The 16,168-nt window shown below is 39.6% G+C and overlaps 1 protein-coding gene across 3 annotated transcripts in view; it reads right to left on the bottom strand.

Annotated features, from left to right (window-relative positions):
* The window catches only part of ATRAD17 (RADIATION SENSITIVE 17), a 28,569-nt gene extending 12,401 nt beyond the window's left edge, over nucleotides 1-16,168 (bottom strand). The window contains exons 1-12 of one of the 3 annotated variants that reach the window (XM_012973403.2): nucleotides 15,827-16,160; nucleotides 14,742-14,799; nucleotides 14,214-14,293; nucleotides 14,085-14,132; nucleotides 12,979-13,035; nucleotides 12,781-12,883; nucleotides 12,007-12,317; nucleotides 11,581-11,926; nucleotides 11,205-11,330; nucleotides 10,939-11,134; nucleotides 10,757-10,817; nucleotides 9,996-10,362 (exon numbers count right to left, since the gene is read on the bottom strand). In XM_012973403.2, the coding sequence (XP_012828857.2) occupies nucleotides 10,186-10,362; nucleotides 10,757-10,817; nucleotides 10,939-11,134; nucleotides 11,205-11,330; nucleotides 11,581-11,926; nucleotides 12,007-12,317; nucleotides 12,781-12,883; nucleotides 12,979-13,035; nucleotides 14,085-14,132; nucleotides 14,214-14,293; nucleotides 14,742-14,799; nucleotides 15,827-16,036 (1,773 nt within the window). In that variant the 5' untranslated portion in view covers nucleotides 16,037-16,160 and the 3' untranslated portion in view covers nucleotides 9,996-10,185. Of the gene's footprint in view, nucleotides 1-9,995; nucleotides 10,363-10,756; nucleotides 10,818-10,938; nucleotides 11,135-11,204; nucleotides 11,331-11,580; nucleotides 11,927-12,006; nucleotides 12,318-12,780; nucleotides 12,884-12,978; nucleotides 13,036-14,084; nucleotides 14,133-14,213; nucleotides 14,294-14,741; nucleotides 14,800-15,826 lie in introns of those variants that run through there. The other 2 variants (XM_088826959.1, XM_088826958.1) reach the window with 2 other exon arrangements.

The following is a 16,168-nucleotide window of genomic DNA, read 5'->3' as shown; positions in this document are numbered from 1 at the left end:
TTGTATCTAGGGAATCATGATGCGTAGTTGCTAGACGCCAATCTTGATTCGTTGGGCACCGATTTGATCGGGGATTAGGTAAAATGAGTTTTACTCTAATCAGGACTCTTGGGAGGAGTTCGTATAAGAACAATGTGTTGTTCGAATCACAAAGAGTTGTGAGCCCACGGCTAGCATACACCTGAACCATTGAGGGTCACACTTCTCGTGTAATATAGATCCTTGATAACAACAATCATAGATTAATGTGTTAATCTTTGAACGATTGGATGTCAATATGATTGAATCCAAGATTTGTAATTGTGAATTGCGAATCGGAGTAAACGAGGAGAAAGAGAGAAATGCGGAATTTAGTGAAGTTTCTAAATTGGGAAGTTTCCCGATTTAGCAAGTCCACTGAAGTGGAAGTTTCCAATTTTGGAAATTGGAAATTTCGAAGAGGCACTCGTATCGACGAGGACTTTGAGCTCGTCACAAATATAATTTTGTTATAATTTTGTGAACGATCGTTTGTTAGAAACGAGGCCGACGAGGGAATGGGCTTAATGCATCAGTGGGTCAAGCCCGATGACTTAAGCCCACTAGGGTGGAAAACCCTAAGTATAAATAGACCTCAAAAAGAGTTTTGAGATCAGAGATTTTCAGCTCCAAACCCTAGCCGCTTAAGCCCTAGTCGCTCCCCTCTTCGGCCGTTGCTGCCCCGGCGCGCCACCGCCGACCACCGCCGGAAACACCGCCGGTTTTCTTCTCTTCTTCCTTCGTTTTATTCGTGTTGTTATCTAACTCGTTTACATCTAGTGCTGTAGTTCGAGTGGGTCGAAAATACGAGGTGAAACCTAATTGGAGAGGAGCTACTGCCCCGACGAATCCACGAACCGCCGCACGCGCCGCACCGCCGCTCACGTGCCGTCGCTGCCGCTGCCACGCGCCGCCGCTGCTGCTGCCGTTCGTCGCCGCTCGTTGCTTGCTGGATCAGCTTGTTCCTGCCGTGAAGTGCAACCCCGTGGATTGGTAATTAGCAGCTTGTACGTGACTCGTTCTAGGATTTCGATTCGTCGAGATCGCACGCTACAAGAGGTAATTAAATCGGAACTTTCGTAATTCGATTCGAACATGTTTGTATGATTATTAATTTGCGAGCATGAGTAATGCGTGATTACATGTTTCGATTTTGTGAAATGAAGAATAAGCATGTTTCGTAATTTTCGGTTTTACGCGTTTTTCAATTAAATCGATAATTACCATATGTATGGCGGAAGCGTTAAGGTACGTTGACTATGTGATTAGTTTATGCATGTAATCGAAACTAGTTCGATATAAAATTTTTAAATTCCGCTGCGTATACATGCACGATCCCCAACAGTGGTATCAGAGCCACGGGTTAATCGTTTATTTGTCAACGTGTTTATCGCTTTCGAAAGCAAGCTTCGATTTGTTGAATTGTTGAATTATTGGTGTTATCAAATTGGGTGGTTTAATATTAATTAAATATTTTGAATATTTCCGAAAATATAAAAAAAAATTAATTTTGAAAAATTCGATTTTTGCTGCTGTTTTTCAGCTGACCGAACCGGCCCGGTCGAACCGGTCCGACCGGTCCGGTCAGCACAAACAAAAAAAAAATGTATTTGATTTTCTGAGAATTAATATTAAAATTAATTGATTTTTAATTTTTGAAATTATTTATCAATTAAACCCAATTGGATAATTGATCCATTAATTTAATTTGAATTCAAAGAATAGTGTTGGATTAATTATTTAATTTAATCGTTAAATTAGTTTAATTAATGGAACACAAATTAGATGGCAAATAATTAATGGACTTCATTCTTATTTGAATGATTTATGAATGAAGGAGGTCCGTTAATTATATTTTCAATTTATCGTATTAATTAATTAATTCATGAGATGAATAATTGTGATTAAGTACGATGATGATCGTATGTTTCTCTTAGGATCAATATGCGTTTCCACATACCTAGAGAACATAGTTGTAGGAATCACAAACGATCATAACCTAAAACTTCCGATGAGCTAATAAGATTTAAAAATAAAATCCCTCATTCTTAATCAAGAATAATTATCAAGCTATAAAGAAAAACCAAATTGTTGAATATTTCTTTCCTTCTACCAACAATTAAATTATGTGTAGCCTCTCATAATAGTGCAGTAAGCCGTGTTAGCGGGGAGTGCTATTGTGGGATAAGCTGTAATTTAATTGACATTAGATGGAGATACGGTCATAGATAAAATTATGTTGGATTAATGTGGTCGGCTAGATTAACTAGGGATTGCATTAGTTTGATATAGTTGGATCTATGACATCTCATATTGGTAGGCTAGACTTGACACACGAAGATTTTGATATTCGCTAGATTAACTTAGGTCATTATCAAGTGTGAGGTAAATCGAACTTTAGGGTCACATAGTGATGTGATTGATAGTACTCTACCTTTAGGCTTATGTAATCGGGATAGATTAACTACGGGTTACATTAGCGCTATTGGACCTAAAGCCCATTAAAGAAAAATAAGTTTTCTCGATTGTCTGCTAGAGGGTCGAATAAGTCCAAAATTTTAATTGTAACGATTATTACGAACTAAACTCTAATTATTGTCTTCTTAAAATTTTCTCAGCAACAATGTCCAAACATCCCCTTTCCTCAATCCTCGACCAAAACAAACTCACCGGTCCAAACTATTTGGATTGGCTTCGCAATCTGAAACGTGTGCTCCAAGTCAAGGAGCGTCTCTATGTGCTCAATGAACGTCCCCCCGCTGCTCTTCCTGCGACTGCTACTGCTGACGAGACTGCCACTTTCGAGGCATGGAAGAAGGACGACCTCCATGCGAGGTGCTACATGCTAGCATCCATGGTGTCAGAGCTCGCGAGGAAGTATGAGTCTCACGTGCATGCTTATGATATCAAGCACCATCTTGAAAGCATGTACAGTGAGAATACTAGGGCATCGAGGTACTCAGCTACCAAGGAGTTGATCACCATGAGGCTGCGTGAAGGGGCTTCGGTCCACGAGCACGGTCTCAAGATGATCACTCTCCTTGAGAAGCTGGTGAGTCTCGATGTCACCCTCCCAGCCGAGCTCTCGGTGGATTTGATCCTACTGTCCCTTCCTAGTTCTTATGAATCGTTCATAGTGAACTTCAACATGAACAAGCTCGATCCACCGTTGGATGAGTTGTTGAACATGTTGGTCAGCTATGAGTCCACGATCAAGAAGGAGAAATCTATTCTCCTAGTTGCTCCTTCTGCGAAGAAAGGTTCTTTGCAGAAGAAAAGGAAAGAAAGGAGTTTCGGCCCGAGCAAGAAACTTGAGAAGGGCGAGTCGAGCGGTGTGAAGAATGACAAGGTCACCAAGCAAGTTGATGACGCTTGCCATCATTGTGGAAAGAAGGGCCATTGGCGACGCAACTGCAAGGCTTACCTCGATCAGAAACGTTCTGAAAAGGGTACGTATTTAGTTGAAGTTAATTTGTCCGTTAAATCTTCTGCTTGGGTATTGGATACTGGTTGTGGCTCACATCTTTGTAATGATTTGCAGCTCATGACAAGAAGTAGGAGGCTTAATGTGGGTGAGACCTACCTAAGAATGGGCAACGGAGCAAGGGTTGCTGCTGAAGCCATTGGGACAATTTATCTTTCTGTTTTGGATTCTAGTTTTTCTATTGTTTTGAACAATTGTTTATTTGTTCCGTCACTTATTCGAAACCTTATTTCTATTCCTGTTTTGGATAATGAAGGTTTTACTTTTGTTTTTGGAAATTCGATTTGCATTATACAAAAGGATCAAAATGTGATTTGTAAGGGACAACTTATAAACAACTTGTATGAACTAAATCCAAATGAAATACCAATTAACGTTATATCAATAAAACGAAAAGATATAAGTCTTAACCCCGCACAACTTTGGCACGCTCGACTGGGTCACATTTCCTTGAGAAGGATGAACAAGTTTGTAAGTGAAGGAATGTTCTCCTTGGAGGACGTGAAATCACTTCAAACTTGTGTGTCCTGCCTTAAAGGAAAAATGACCAAGACTCCCTTCAAAGGGAAGATGGAACGAGCCGAGGGTCTTTTGGATTTGATCCATTCAGACGTGTGTGGTCCACTAAGCGTTAGTGCTAGGGGTGGTTTTAACTACTTCGTTACCTTTACCGATGATTATTCTAGGTATGGTTTCGTATACTTAATGAAGTATAAGTCTGAAACTTTTGAAAAGTTCAAAGATTTTAGACACCAAGTAGAAAACCAACTCGGTAGACGTATTAAGAAACTACGATCCGATTGTGGTGGCGAATACTTAAGTACTGAGTTTATAGACTATCTTAAAGAGAATGGGATTCTGTCTCAATGGACTCCTCCTGGAACTCCTCAACTCAATGGAGTTTCCGAACGTCGGAATCGAACACTGTTAGACATGGTTCGATCCATGATGGGGTTCACCGAGCTACCGGCATACCTGTGGGGTCATGCACTCCTAACTGCCGTGTATTTGCTGAATAGGGTTAATACCAAAGCAGTTGACTCCACACCTTATGAACTTTGGCACTCCAAGAAACCCACGTTTAAACATATTAGGATATGGGGTTGTCCCGCTTACGTGAAGCGGCTTGTGGGAGATAAGTTGGATAGAAAATCCGACCTATGCTATTTTGTGGGGTATCCCGAGGATTCCATGGGATACGAATTCTACTATGTTTCCGAGGCAAAGGTGTTCGTCTCGAGAAATGCCGTGTTCCTTGAGAAGGAATTTCTATCGGATAGAAAGGGCAGTGTAGTTGATCTCGAAAAAGTTCGAGAACCACAATCTGAAGTTCAAGCACAACAATCAGATAATGAACCAATTCAACAAACCACTAACATACCTCCTGAACCGTCGCTGCGTAGATCCGAAAGAGTTCGGAGAGCACCCGATAGGTTATTCCTCGTTGATGAAGTTGACCAAGGATGTGATCCTAGAACTTTCAACGAAGCTGTATCGGATACAGACAAGGGACATTGGCTTAATGCCATGAAATCCGAAATGGACTCTATGTACTCCAACAAGGTATGGACCTTGGTAGATCCACCCGAGGGAATTGTTCCCATAGGCTGCAAGTGGATCTATAAGAAGAAAATTGGAGTAGATGGAAAGGTATCGACCTACAAGGCTAGATTGGTAGCGAAGGGTTATACTCAAAAGCAAGGAGTTGACTATGAGGAAACCTTCTCTCCAGTTGCTATGCTTAAGTCCATTAGGATATTGTTGGCCATCTCTGCGTGGTATGACTACGAGATATGGCAAATGGATGTGAAGACCGCTTTCCTTAATGGGGACATTGAGGAAGAAATTTACATGGCGCAGCCGGAAGGCTTCATATCTTCTGCAGATGAGCAAAAGGTTTGCAAACTCCAGCGATCCATTTATGGATTGAAACAAGCATCCCGTAGTTGGAACAAAAGGTTCGACACAACTATCAAAGAGTTTGAATTTGTGAAAAACCCGGAGGAACCTTGTGTCTACAAGAAGGTTAGTGGGAGTGCAGTGACTTTCCTTGTACTTTATGTTGATGACATACTACTCATTGGGAATGATGTAGGGATGTTGCAGTCGACTAAAGTATGGTTATCCACACGTTTCTCGATGAAGGATTTGGGAGAAGCATCCTACGTATTAGGAATACGGATCTATAGAGATAGATCGAGGAGATTGCTTGGCTTGTCCCAATCCATGTACATAGACACCGTTCTTAAACGGTTTAGCATGGAAGAATCCAAGAAGGGATTCTTGCCAATGTCCCATGGGGTTCGTCTCTCGAAATCCATGCGTCCTCAAACGCAAATGGAAATCGAGGAGATGAAAAGGACACCTTATGCATCCGCTATAGGAAGCATAATGTATGGCATGCTGTGTACACGACCTGATATTGCGTATGCTGTGAGCGTCACAAGCAGATATCAGTCCGACCCCGGCCCAGCCCATTGGAAGGCTGTGAAGGACATTCTCAAGTACTTGCGAAGAACTCGAGATTTGTTTTTGGTCTATGGGGATACCGAGTTGAAAATAGAAGGCTTCACGGATTCTAGTTTTCAATCGGACGTGGATGACTCGAAGTCAAACTCGGGGTATATATTCAAAGTCAACGGGGGTGCCGTGTGTTGGAAGAGTTCCAAGCAAGGCACAACGGCTGATTCCACCACCGAGGCTGAATATATTGCAGCATCAGATGCTTCAAAGGAAGGGTCGTGGATTAGGAAATTCATCCAAGAGTTGGGTGTATTTCCGAACGCTAGCGATCCAGTACGGCTGTACTGCGATAACAACGGAGCCGTAGCGCAAGCTAAGGAACCAAGAGCTCATCAGAAGTCGAAGCACGTGTTGAGAAAATACCATGTGATCCGAGAGATCATAGAGAGAGGTGAAGTCAAGCTAGACAGAGTCACCTCGGAGGACAATATTGCAGATCCCTTCACCAAGCCATTGTCAGGATCAGTCCACGAGAAACATCGAGAGTCGATGGGACTTAGATTTATGAGTAGTTGGCTTTAGGTCAAGTGGGAGATTCTTAGAGTAAGTGACCAACAAGCCAACTTGTGGCTGTGGTCTTTCTCTTTTCCTTGTAACAAAACAATCGTTTTTCGTTCGTAATAATAAAATATCTTATTTGGCATTCTATATCTGTTATCCCATGCAAGCAGCATAGATATAGTCCTAACGAGTTACTCTATTACTGTGAGTTGATCTAGTAGAATCGTGAGATAACTCAGCAATGTAATGTAACTATTAAACCTTGTTCCTAGTCGATGGATTACGCCAATAATGAGGATACCGGCCTTTCCCTTTTGAGACTAGCACTTAGTGTATGTGTACTGCGTCTCATCAGTCCTCGGTGTTGTGACATCGGCATACTTGAGTGGGTGCTCATACTGGATGAGTTCACTGAACTCCCTCGCCCTAGAAATCTATAAGTGGTTCTCATTCATCGAGTAATAGGTTTCTAAGATATAGTTGTACACCATTAGTCCTTAAGACCCAGACATCACCGTGACTTCACTAGAGGACCGATTGTATCGTGACCTGTCCCTGAGTCCCACCGCGGACCGCTCCAAGGGCCAACGTTCGTGCAATCCGAAATCTAGTGTGAAGTCTGTGCATTGTAGTAGGGGATTCGAGCGCTTGAGTAGTCATGGATGTCCTGTGTGTTCTGATGGTTTATAATCCATGGAATCTCTGGCCAGAGTTGATAGTGGGGTGATTAGGGAAATGTGTTTCCCTAAGTCACACACGAACGGATTTATAATACCTAGAACGTTCGCACGGTTATTGAACTTTATAAGAGGTCTCGGTGAACCAATGCCTCTAGTTCAATCGGGACATGTGCTACGAAAGGATCGTACTGTACGCTAACTATATCATAAGGTTCTTGCAGGTACTTCATTTGTATCTAGGGAATCATGATGCGTAGTTGCTAGACGCCAATCTTGATTCGTTGGGCACCGATTTGATCGGGGATTAGGTAAAATGAGTTTTACTCTAATCAGGACTCTTGGGAGGAGTTCGTATAAGAACAATGTGTTGTTCGAATCACAAAGAGTTGTGAGCCCACGGCTAGCATACACCTGAACCATTGAGGGTCACACTTCTCGTGTAATATAGATCCTTGATAACAACAATCATAGATTAATGTGTTAATCTTTGAACGATTGGATGTCAATATGATTGAATCCAAGATTTGTAATTGTGAATTGCGAATCGGAGTAAACGAGGAGAAAGAGAGAAATGCGGAATTTAGTGAAGTTTCTAAATTGGGAAGTTTCCCGATTTAGCAAGTCCACTGAAGTGGAAGTTTCCAATTTTGGAAATTGGAAATTTCGAAGAGGCACTCGTATCGACGAGGACTTTGAGCTCGTCACAAATATAATTTTGTTATAATTTTGTGAACGATCGTTTGTTAGAAACGAGGCCGACGAGGGAATGGGCTTAATGCATCAGTGGGTCAAGCCCGATGACTTAAGCCCACTAGGGTGGAAAACCCTAAGTATAAATAGACCTCAAAAAGAGTTTTGAGATCAGAGATTTTCAGCTCCAAACCCTAGCCGCTCAAGCCCTAGCCGCTCCCCTCTTCGGCCGTTGCTGCCCCGGCGCGCCACCGCCGACCACCGCCGGAAACACCGCCGGTTTTCTTCTCTTCTTCCTTCGTTTTATTCGTGTTGTTATCTAACTCGTTTACATCTAGTGCTGTAGTTCGAGTGGGTCGAAAATACGAGGTGAAACCTAATTGGAGAGGAGCTACTGCCCCGACGAATCCACGAACCGCCGCACGCGCCGCACCGCCGCTCACGTGCCGTCGCTGCCGCTGCCACGCGCCGCCGCTGCTGCTGCCGTTCGTCGCCGCTCGTTGCTTGCTGGATCAGCTTGTTCCAGCCGTGAATTGCAACCCCGTGGATTGGTAATTAGCAGCTTGTACGTGACTCGTTCTAGGATTTCGATTCGTCGAGATCGCACGCTACAAGAGGTAATTAAATCGGAACTTTCGTAATTCGATTCGAACATGTTTGTATGATTATTAATTTGCGAGCATGAGTAATGCGTGATTACATGTTTCGATTTTGTGAAATGAAGAATAAGCATGTTTCGTAATTTTCGGTTTTACGCGTTTTTCAATTAAATCGATAATTACCATATGTATGGCGGAAGCGTTAAGGTACGTTGACTATGTGATTAGTTTATGCATGTAATCGAAACTAGTTCGATATAAAAATTTTAAATTCCGCTGCGTATACATGCACGATCCCCAACAGCGCCGACGCGCGCACGCGGGGAGAGGGGGGTGTTGCTGACGCGCGCCCGCTGCCAAATAAAGGCGCGCGTGTGCGCGCGTCAATGGGGGAGGGGAAATGTGATGACACGCGCGCGCTGCCCAATGAAGCAAAAAAATTGATAATTGCTAACAGATTGTAGTAAGAAGAGAGAAGAGAATTGATGAAGATAAATGAATGAAATAAGTGGGTATTTATAGTGGAAAATTAAGGGAAAAAAATAATAATTTGATATTGGTGTGGAACCGACCGGTTCCTTCGGTTCCAAACCGGTTCGGTTCCACCGGTTCGGTTCCACCGGTTCTAACGGTCATATGAGCAAACGATCTCGACCGTTGATCAACAATGGTCGATTGATCCAGGCCACACGTTCAAATGAAAACCGGTTCCGGAATAGGAACCGAACTGGTCCGGAAATTTTGGCAGTTGCTTTTCTTTTTCTTTTTCTTTTTTTTTTTTTTTGTTTTTTTGAAAATCTGACTCTTTAGGATTGCCACGTGGAATTTCAATATTTTTTTTTTAATCTGACCGTTTGAAGCTGCCAAATGTGTGTAATTTTTTTTGTAAATCCGACCATTTAAATAATATTATTATTATTATTATTTTCAAAAAAAGGTTGGTTAGAACCGTCGGTTCTCGGTCCCGAAAATGAGTAACCACAACCGAACCGGTTTTTTCGATTCCGGTTCTAATCGAGAACCGGTGGTCATGTCTACCTCCACGTAACTAAATATTTGCATAATTTTTTTTAACTTGAACTTCCATATAATATTAAGAAACAACTCGAATATCCTTTCGTTTCACATAACTTCTTCAAATACAGAAACCGTATAGATAAATTCCGAAACCTTAAAAATTTCTATAACTTTTGGAATTGAAATAGATTTCTGAATTTCAAAAATTTTGGATTTGGAATTGAGATAATTGAAAGTCCTTTCACTAATGAATTTTTTTTTTTATTTTCTTCTAATTGAGGAAATTGTTTTAGCCGAGGGAAATTGTTACCCAAAGTCGCATAATTACTGCCTTGTAAGAAAGAAACTTTGCATAAATCAATACGCAATCAATTATCGATTCATGTCAAGAAATTAAGGGAACAAATTTGCTATTGAAACATGTTTCTTTGAAAACGCTTAACTCTACTTCCCTGCTTCATGACAAATAAAAATGGCAAATGATAATAATATACGCGACAACCACTAAATTAACCGTCTCACGAAACCACATGTATTGCTTGCCGTATTCCCGTGTACTCGTCAATAACAGTTCAACGACTTCGCAATTAAAAACGGCATTCTATAAACAACTATTTACATAAATATACACAAATCGCAGAGACACTACTACTACTACTAAGCCAATAAAATGTCACCATTCTTCAATTTCATCGTCATCTTCATCATCATCATCAGCATCATTTGCAGTATAATCGGGTAATTTATGCCCAAGCCAATTGAGTGCCGGTTTAAACTCGGTGGCTATAACTGTATGATTGTTCAGACTCGTATTCATACGAGCATCTCTCCTTTCACTTTGCATTTGACACTGCAACAACATCAAGTAAACGAAAAAAATCAAAGTGGATTAGAAACTAACAAATATTTTTATTTAAATGAATCGCAGTCGTTTCAGCATAATGCCAACATCTACGATTTAAATGACTGCTTATTTCCAAAAGGCGGAAATGAATATATTGTAAATATGCTGTAGACGAGTGAAGCAACTTCTTACAGTTAAAACGACAAGGCTAACTTAAAACTCTCACAGTTAAACGACAAGGCTAACTAACAGATCCCTATACTAAACCGTGTAATTTATCTAAAAATCCAAATATCCGTGCGAAAACAGATTGGAGAAAGTAAGTGTTATCGTTGAATACCAAGAATATATTGAAAAACGTGAAACTGCAATAAAAGCTATGCCCCTGGCAAAAATCAACCTTATTGCGCCACAGTGATTGCTCGACCTGCCAGAGCACTGGACGGCGAATAGCATGCCACCTGCATTGTCATAATATTTGTGATAATTAAGCATAAATTTAAAAAATTTAAAAAATAAATAAATAAATAAATTAGCGCAAGACACGTGAAAACGGACAAAGTTATTTCGTTTGAAACTTACCTAGAAGACAGTGGATAATTATTCCCAAATAAGACTCCACGCACAGCAATAGAAGCAGCAGTAGATTGTAAAACATTCTCAGCTTCATAGTTTCGACTCAAACTTGCCGATGAGGCAAGAAGTAAGTCACTGTCACTTAAATATGTACCAATGACCCATGCGTCGTCAATTGACTCCTCCCTCACAAAATCAAGAACTGTAATAAATCGCAAACATCAAACAAAAGAAAATTGCATAAATAGCTTAAGAAGCAACATATAAATTACCGTTTTCATGGAGAAAGTCAACAATAAGCGTTGCCTGCCCATGTGCCTGAGAAAGTACCAACTCCGGAGCATCCATTTTTAGCGGACACCTGATAAATTTCTCCTTAAGAAGAATTGCACCTTCGTCTGCATCAGAACACAAATATCAGTGCAACACTCTACAATTTTATTTTCTCTTAGAACAATTGACCATAAAATTGGCAATGTTTCCTCATATTGCACACACGGTGAATGAGAACTCTCATGGATTACTAATTAGCCCTTCAATATCTAACCATCACTGATAACTAACGACCCACACTCGCTAAAGTAAATATTCTATAAAGACAGCGTAATACAGCAATTGGTAAATACAAGACAATTTTCATTAACGTACCTGACGTAGCTAAACTTCCAGTCTCTCGTTTGTTGTGCAGAAATTTGCCTAATGCGTGAAATAATGATAGAGTTGCATCCTTCCCAAATGCGAGACTAACTCCATCATCCAAATGACTGCTCTCGGCCCCTTTCTCTTCTCGATAAGCCGAACGAACAGATAGAGAATCCATCGAGCGTGGTTTCAGAGAGAAATACTGTAAGGATGTAATTGCGTGTCTTATATCTCCTCCACTGGTGTTTGCTAGAAGATTAATCTGTTCATCACTCACTTCGATTCTCTCCACTCTGCGTATTTTCGAAAGTACTTTTTTGATGGAATTGGCCGTGATTGGATTAAACGAAACCTGAAACATCAATTTTTTTTCCGAAACATCAGCATAAATAAAATATCAGCTTTCGGATAAGACGAGGTAAGAAAGGCAACCTTGCAAGCCCCGGCTTTTTGTAGAGATGACTGGAGTTCTTCCCAGTACCGGCTATGGTGCTCGGCAGATTCGGATCTGCCGTATTCATTGATTAAAATGGCTGTCGGGAGACGAACAGATTGCAAAAGAAGATGGAAGCACCTCTGCAGCCTCCCGTACGATACCTTCCCTTTTACCAAAGGAATATCGTCGATCAAGAGTATAATTGACAATGGAGAGACTTTGGTCAAGGATGAGGAAATCAATCCATATTTCCTTATCTTTTCAACGAAACTTTCGAACTCGTCCAACTTTGACATATAGCTTATCCCTAAATCAGAATCCAGATAGTTACATAAGCAAAATGAAAAAGTATAGGAAAAGATAACTGAATTGTCAAAAACATTGTTACGGGACCAAAAATTCATACTTCAATCCAATGATGTATTCTGCCAGTCCATCACTAAATTATTAGTATACTTAACATTTGTTAGGTGATTCAAGTAACTCGTTATTCAGAGCTATAGAAACAAATCGGTTTAGTTAATGCTAAAGTTTTCACCACAGCCAGCTAAGTAAACTAAACAAAGTCACTAAGACACATTACTAGATTTAAATCTTGAGATCTCCTAAATATTTCCTTTCAAAACTAAATGACACGTGGAATAATTATAACTTGTAAACAGCAATCTTCTGATCAATGAATAATGCATTTGGTTCGTGGTTAACTGGACCAGGGACAAGAAAAGAAAAAAAAAACGCAAATAATGCATTCACTGCTAATCTGTAAGTACCTGAATTAGAATTGTGCAGATGCTCTTGCCATATGGTGGGGGTAGGTGTGTTCCATTCGTGCACTTCCACTCCAAGATGACGTGCAATCGCATGTATGGTTGCCTACAAGATGATGTCATCCGATAAATAGATGGCCGGATACGGCCAGACTCAATGCAGACAAATATAAAAAGTTCCAGAGGCACGGTAATGCTTACAGATTTTCCAACTCCAGCTTGCCCAGAGATGAGGATGACATTACTGTATGAATTATCCTGCACAAACTCCAACACATATTTCAGTTAAATTAATGAAGAAGACTGCAGAATAATACATGTTAAAAAATAATAGTTATCAATCATAGAAATACTAACAGAAATACCAGCAACGAAGCCTTGAGTTAATCATGTCTAACAATTGTCACTTTGTACATGGTAAACAAATGAAATGTCAATAAGTTAATCACTAGGCAATCATTTGCCTACTGGAAAATTAGTTATTAATTCTCCAAATGGACAAGCATCTAATAGTCAGTCTTTCAAGCATTCTTTGTCAGCTAATACGAATACAGTATTGAATTCTTGATGTGGCATTCAGAAATAAAATTCAATCAGTTTTCAATGTGATATTTGATAATACTTAAAAGCCTATCCGAAATCTCTATCCTAGTTTCACTGGAACTTAGCTAATTAACGCATTATGCATCAAAGTTCTTGCGCTGATACCGATCGACGTAGCAGAAAGGAATACGTCTTCTTGTGCTCCATAAAAATCTCTAGCCTAGCTTGTCTTATTTATGTTAATAAATATCTGCGTTGATTAACTTATTAATGTTAGTTTCATACCCATTAGAGTTCTTGATTTTTGCCCTACTAAACCACCTCTCTCTCAACAGTTTTCAGTGCAAAATTACTTCACATTTACAGAGCCCAATTCTTGCCAACTAATCGAATCAAAATATACCAAGAATACTCATCAATTTAAACATCCTCTGACCCACCAAAAGTTTTCATTCTTGTTCGAGTTTCTGAGGCTTAGACTGCTCAAAATATTCTCAGTCGCAGAGGTATTTGCTATTTATTACTGTGCATTCCTTGCACGCATACTGTGCATTAAACAAGTCGAAAGAGCATTCTATGCGCTGAGGTAGCTAATTACACAAAAGAATTTGTCTATTCTGCATTTATCGGATTAAATATATAAAACATGTGTAGCGGAACTATATTTACACCCACCCCATTCTATGCTTGTCAAATAACAATATCTAATAATCTATGTTAGAATAAAAATAAAAATAAGAAAGAAAGCAAGGGAAAGAATATACCACGGGGTTTTTTAGTCTCTCCTCAAACCAGATTTTTACTTCTTCAACCTGCAAATCAAGATGAGAAAATACACATTAAATCAGTTGAATGATGAATAGTAATGAAAATAATCGTAGGTATATAAATACCTTCTTCTTATGGACAGCTAGCTCCTCCAAGCAACTAGGTGTATACTTCTCAACCCATAGGTCCTTGTTACTTCTAGAACCTATACGGCATCCATTCCGTTTGAGCCAAGATCAGAAATAAATAAATAAAAAGGCTGTACATGCACTGAAGGACTGTCTCCACGATGCATGGAATCGGAAATGATGTCTAAATCAATACTAAAATTTTATAGGGTATGTAACTTGATTGAGATTACAATGCTGTCATACAGCATGCATTGTTCCACACGATGTTCAATAATGAACTCCTAAACACTCAACAAGCAACACAACATGGATGACATAAAGACCAATTTTTAAAATGTAGGGTCATGTGACCAACAAATTTATTGCATAGATAAATGAAGGATCACAACCTGCAAAGTTCAATCCTCCATAAATGATAGAAATCATACAAAAAAAAATAAAGAATAAAAAAAATAAATAAAAGAATCTAAATTGACGTGGAAAAAATACAATACCATGGAAAAATGTTTTAAAATAGCATACCAGGTGTTACCTTGAACTGAGTGAGTCCTTGATCAAATTCCTCACAAATCCGTTTCACCTACAGTCAGAAACACGAGGATAACGATAGGTTTTCAAAACAAAAACATGGGACAAAGTAATTCTTGGAATTTATCCTGTTTTAAAGGCATATATATAATAATTCACATTACTTGTACGGCCTACATAAGCAAGACACTATAATGAGATGAAGGGATTTTTCAAATCCTTTACTTTCTCTCACTAGAATTATAATAGGGAGAGTAAATCGAAAGTCTCATCATTCATCTTCCAGGACAATTTGGATTGACAGCCAAATTTCAAACCCTCACATCCTCTTAAAAGAAACATTTCATGATTGGTAAGTATTTTTACTAATTGGGAAGATAATGACCTGTTTAAGAGTCATCGATTGTCAACAGTCAACTTCTTACTTTGACTTATTTTCTACATTAGGAGCAACTGGGAGGATATATTCATCACAGTCATACAACTATGAGTTGGTGCGGTTTCTCTAAAGCACATCAACTATTAAGTCTTGAATATTGCATTACAAAGATCGGAGAAACTTTATCTACCTCTATTCAATTGAGGCGCGTAACTCATAAGTCATTGAATTCGGATATAGAAATTGGATTTGTAATTTTTGTACTTCTTCATGGGAGAAATTTTACATACTAGAGAATTTCACCATTCCTTAATTCAGGTCCAGTTAACTTGTGCGCATTCACAAATGATTGTCTAATTCCATGACGATTTCGACATTCAAAATGATAAATATTCGAATATACATCCCCATAAACTGAAGTTCGGCCGAGCAACGAAAAACAACGAAAAAGGCAACACTACGAATCCGACAAACACGACCGACGTCGAAAGTAACATTAGACTTTTAATTAACACAAAACATTAACGAGGACTATTTTATACTGTTGAAGAAACTGATTCGATAAAATCCAATACGAGCAATTTCGATTGAATTAACAAATGATATGCAACCTAATAGCACAATTTAGTTCATACAGTTTCGAATAAAATACATATACATATACACATAAAAAGCAGTAACACATAATCGAAACGCAAACCTCATCAAAGCCACTAGAACTGGAGTACTGAAACGGCTGCCGCGAATTGGAACTCGGTAGCGAAACCCTCTTCGCCCTTTTAGGGTTTTTCCTAGTGGGGGCTGATTTTGAAGAACTAAAACCGCTCTTCAGTAACAGGTTATTATCTTTATCTTTTTCTTCGTCGGAGGATGAGATTACAATGGCGCAATTCCTTTTCGCCTTCCCCATCGGATTATAATTGAATTGATTGATGGTCGGAACCCTAAGAATTAAGAAATGTATGAACAAATTTTGGAGGTTGCGGCTAATGAGGGAGGGTCTGAAAATAAAAAGCGCGGGGTTAATTGGGGATTGTGCGCA

This window comes from Erythranthe guttata, chromosome 12 (assembly GCF_056151865.1).
Source record: "Erythranthe guttata isolate IM_541 chromosome 12, IM_541, whole genome shotgun sequence".
In the NCBI taxonomy this organism is placed as follows: Eukaryota; Viridiplantae; Streptophyta; class Magnoliopsida; order Lamiales; family Phrymaceae; genus Erythranthe; species Erythranthe guttata.
This window is presented reverse-complemented; position numbering and strand designations above follow the sequence as displayed.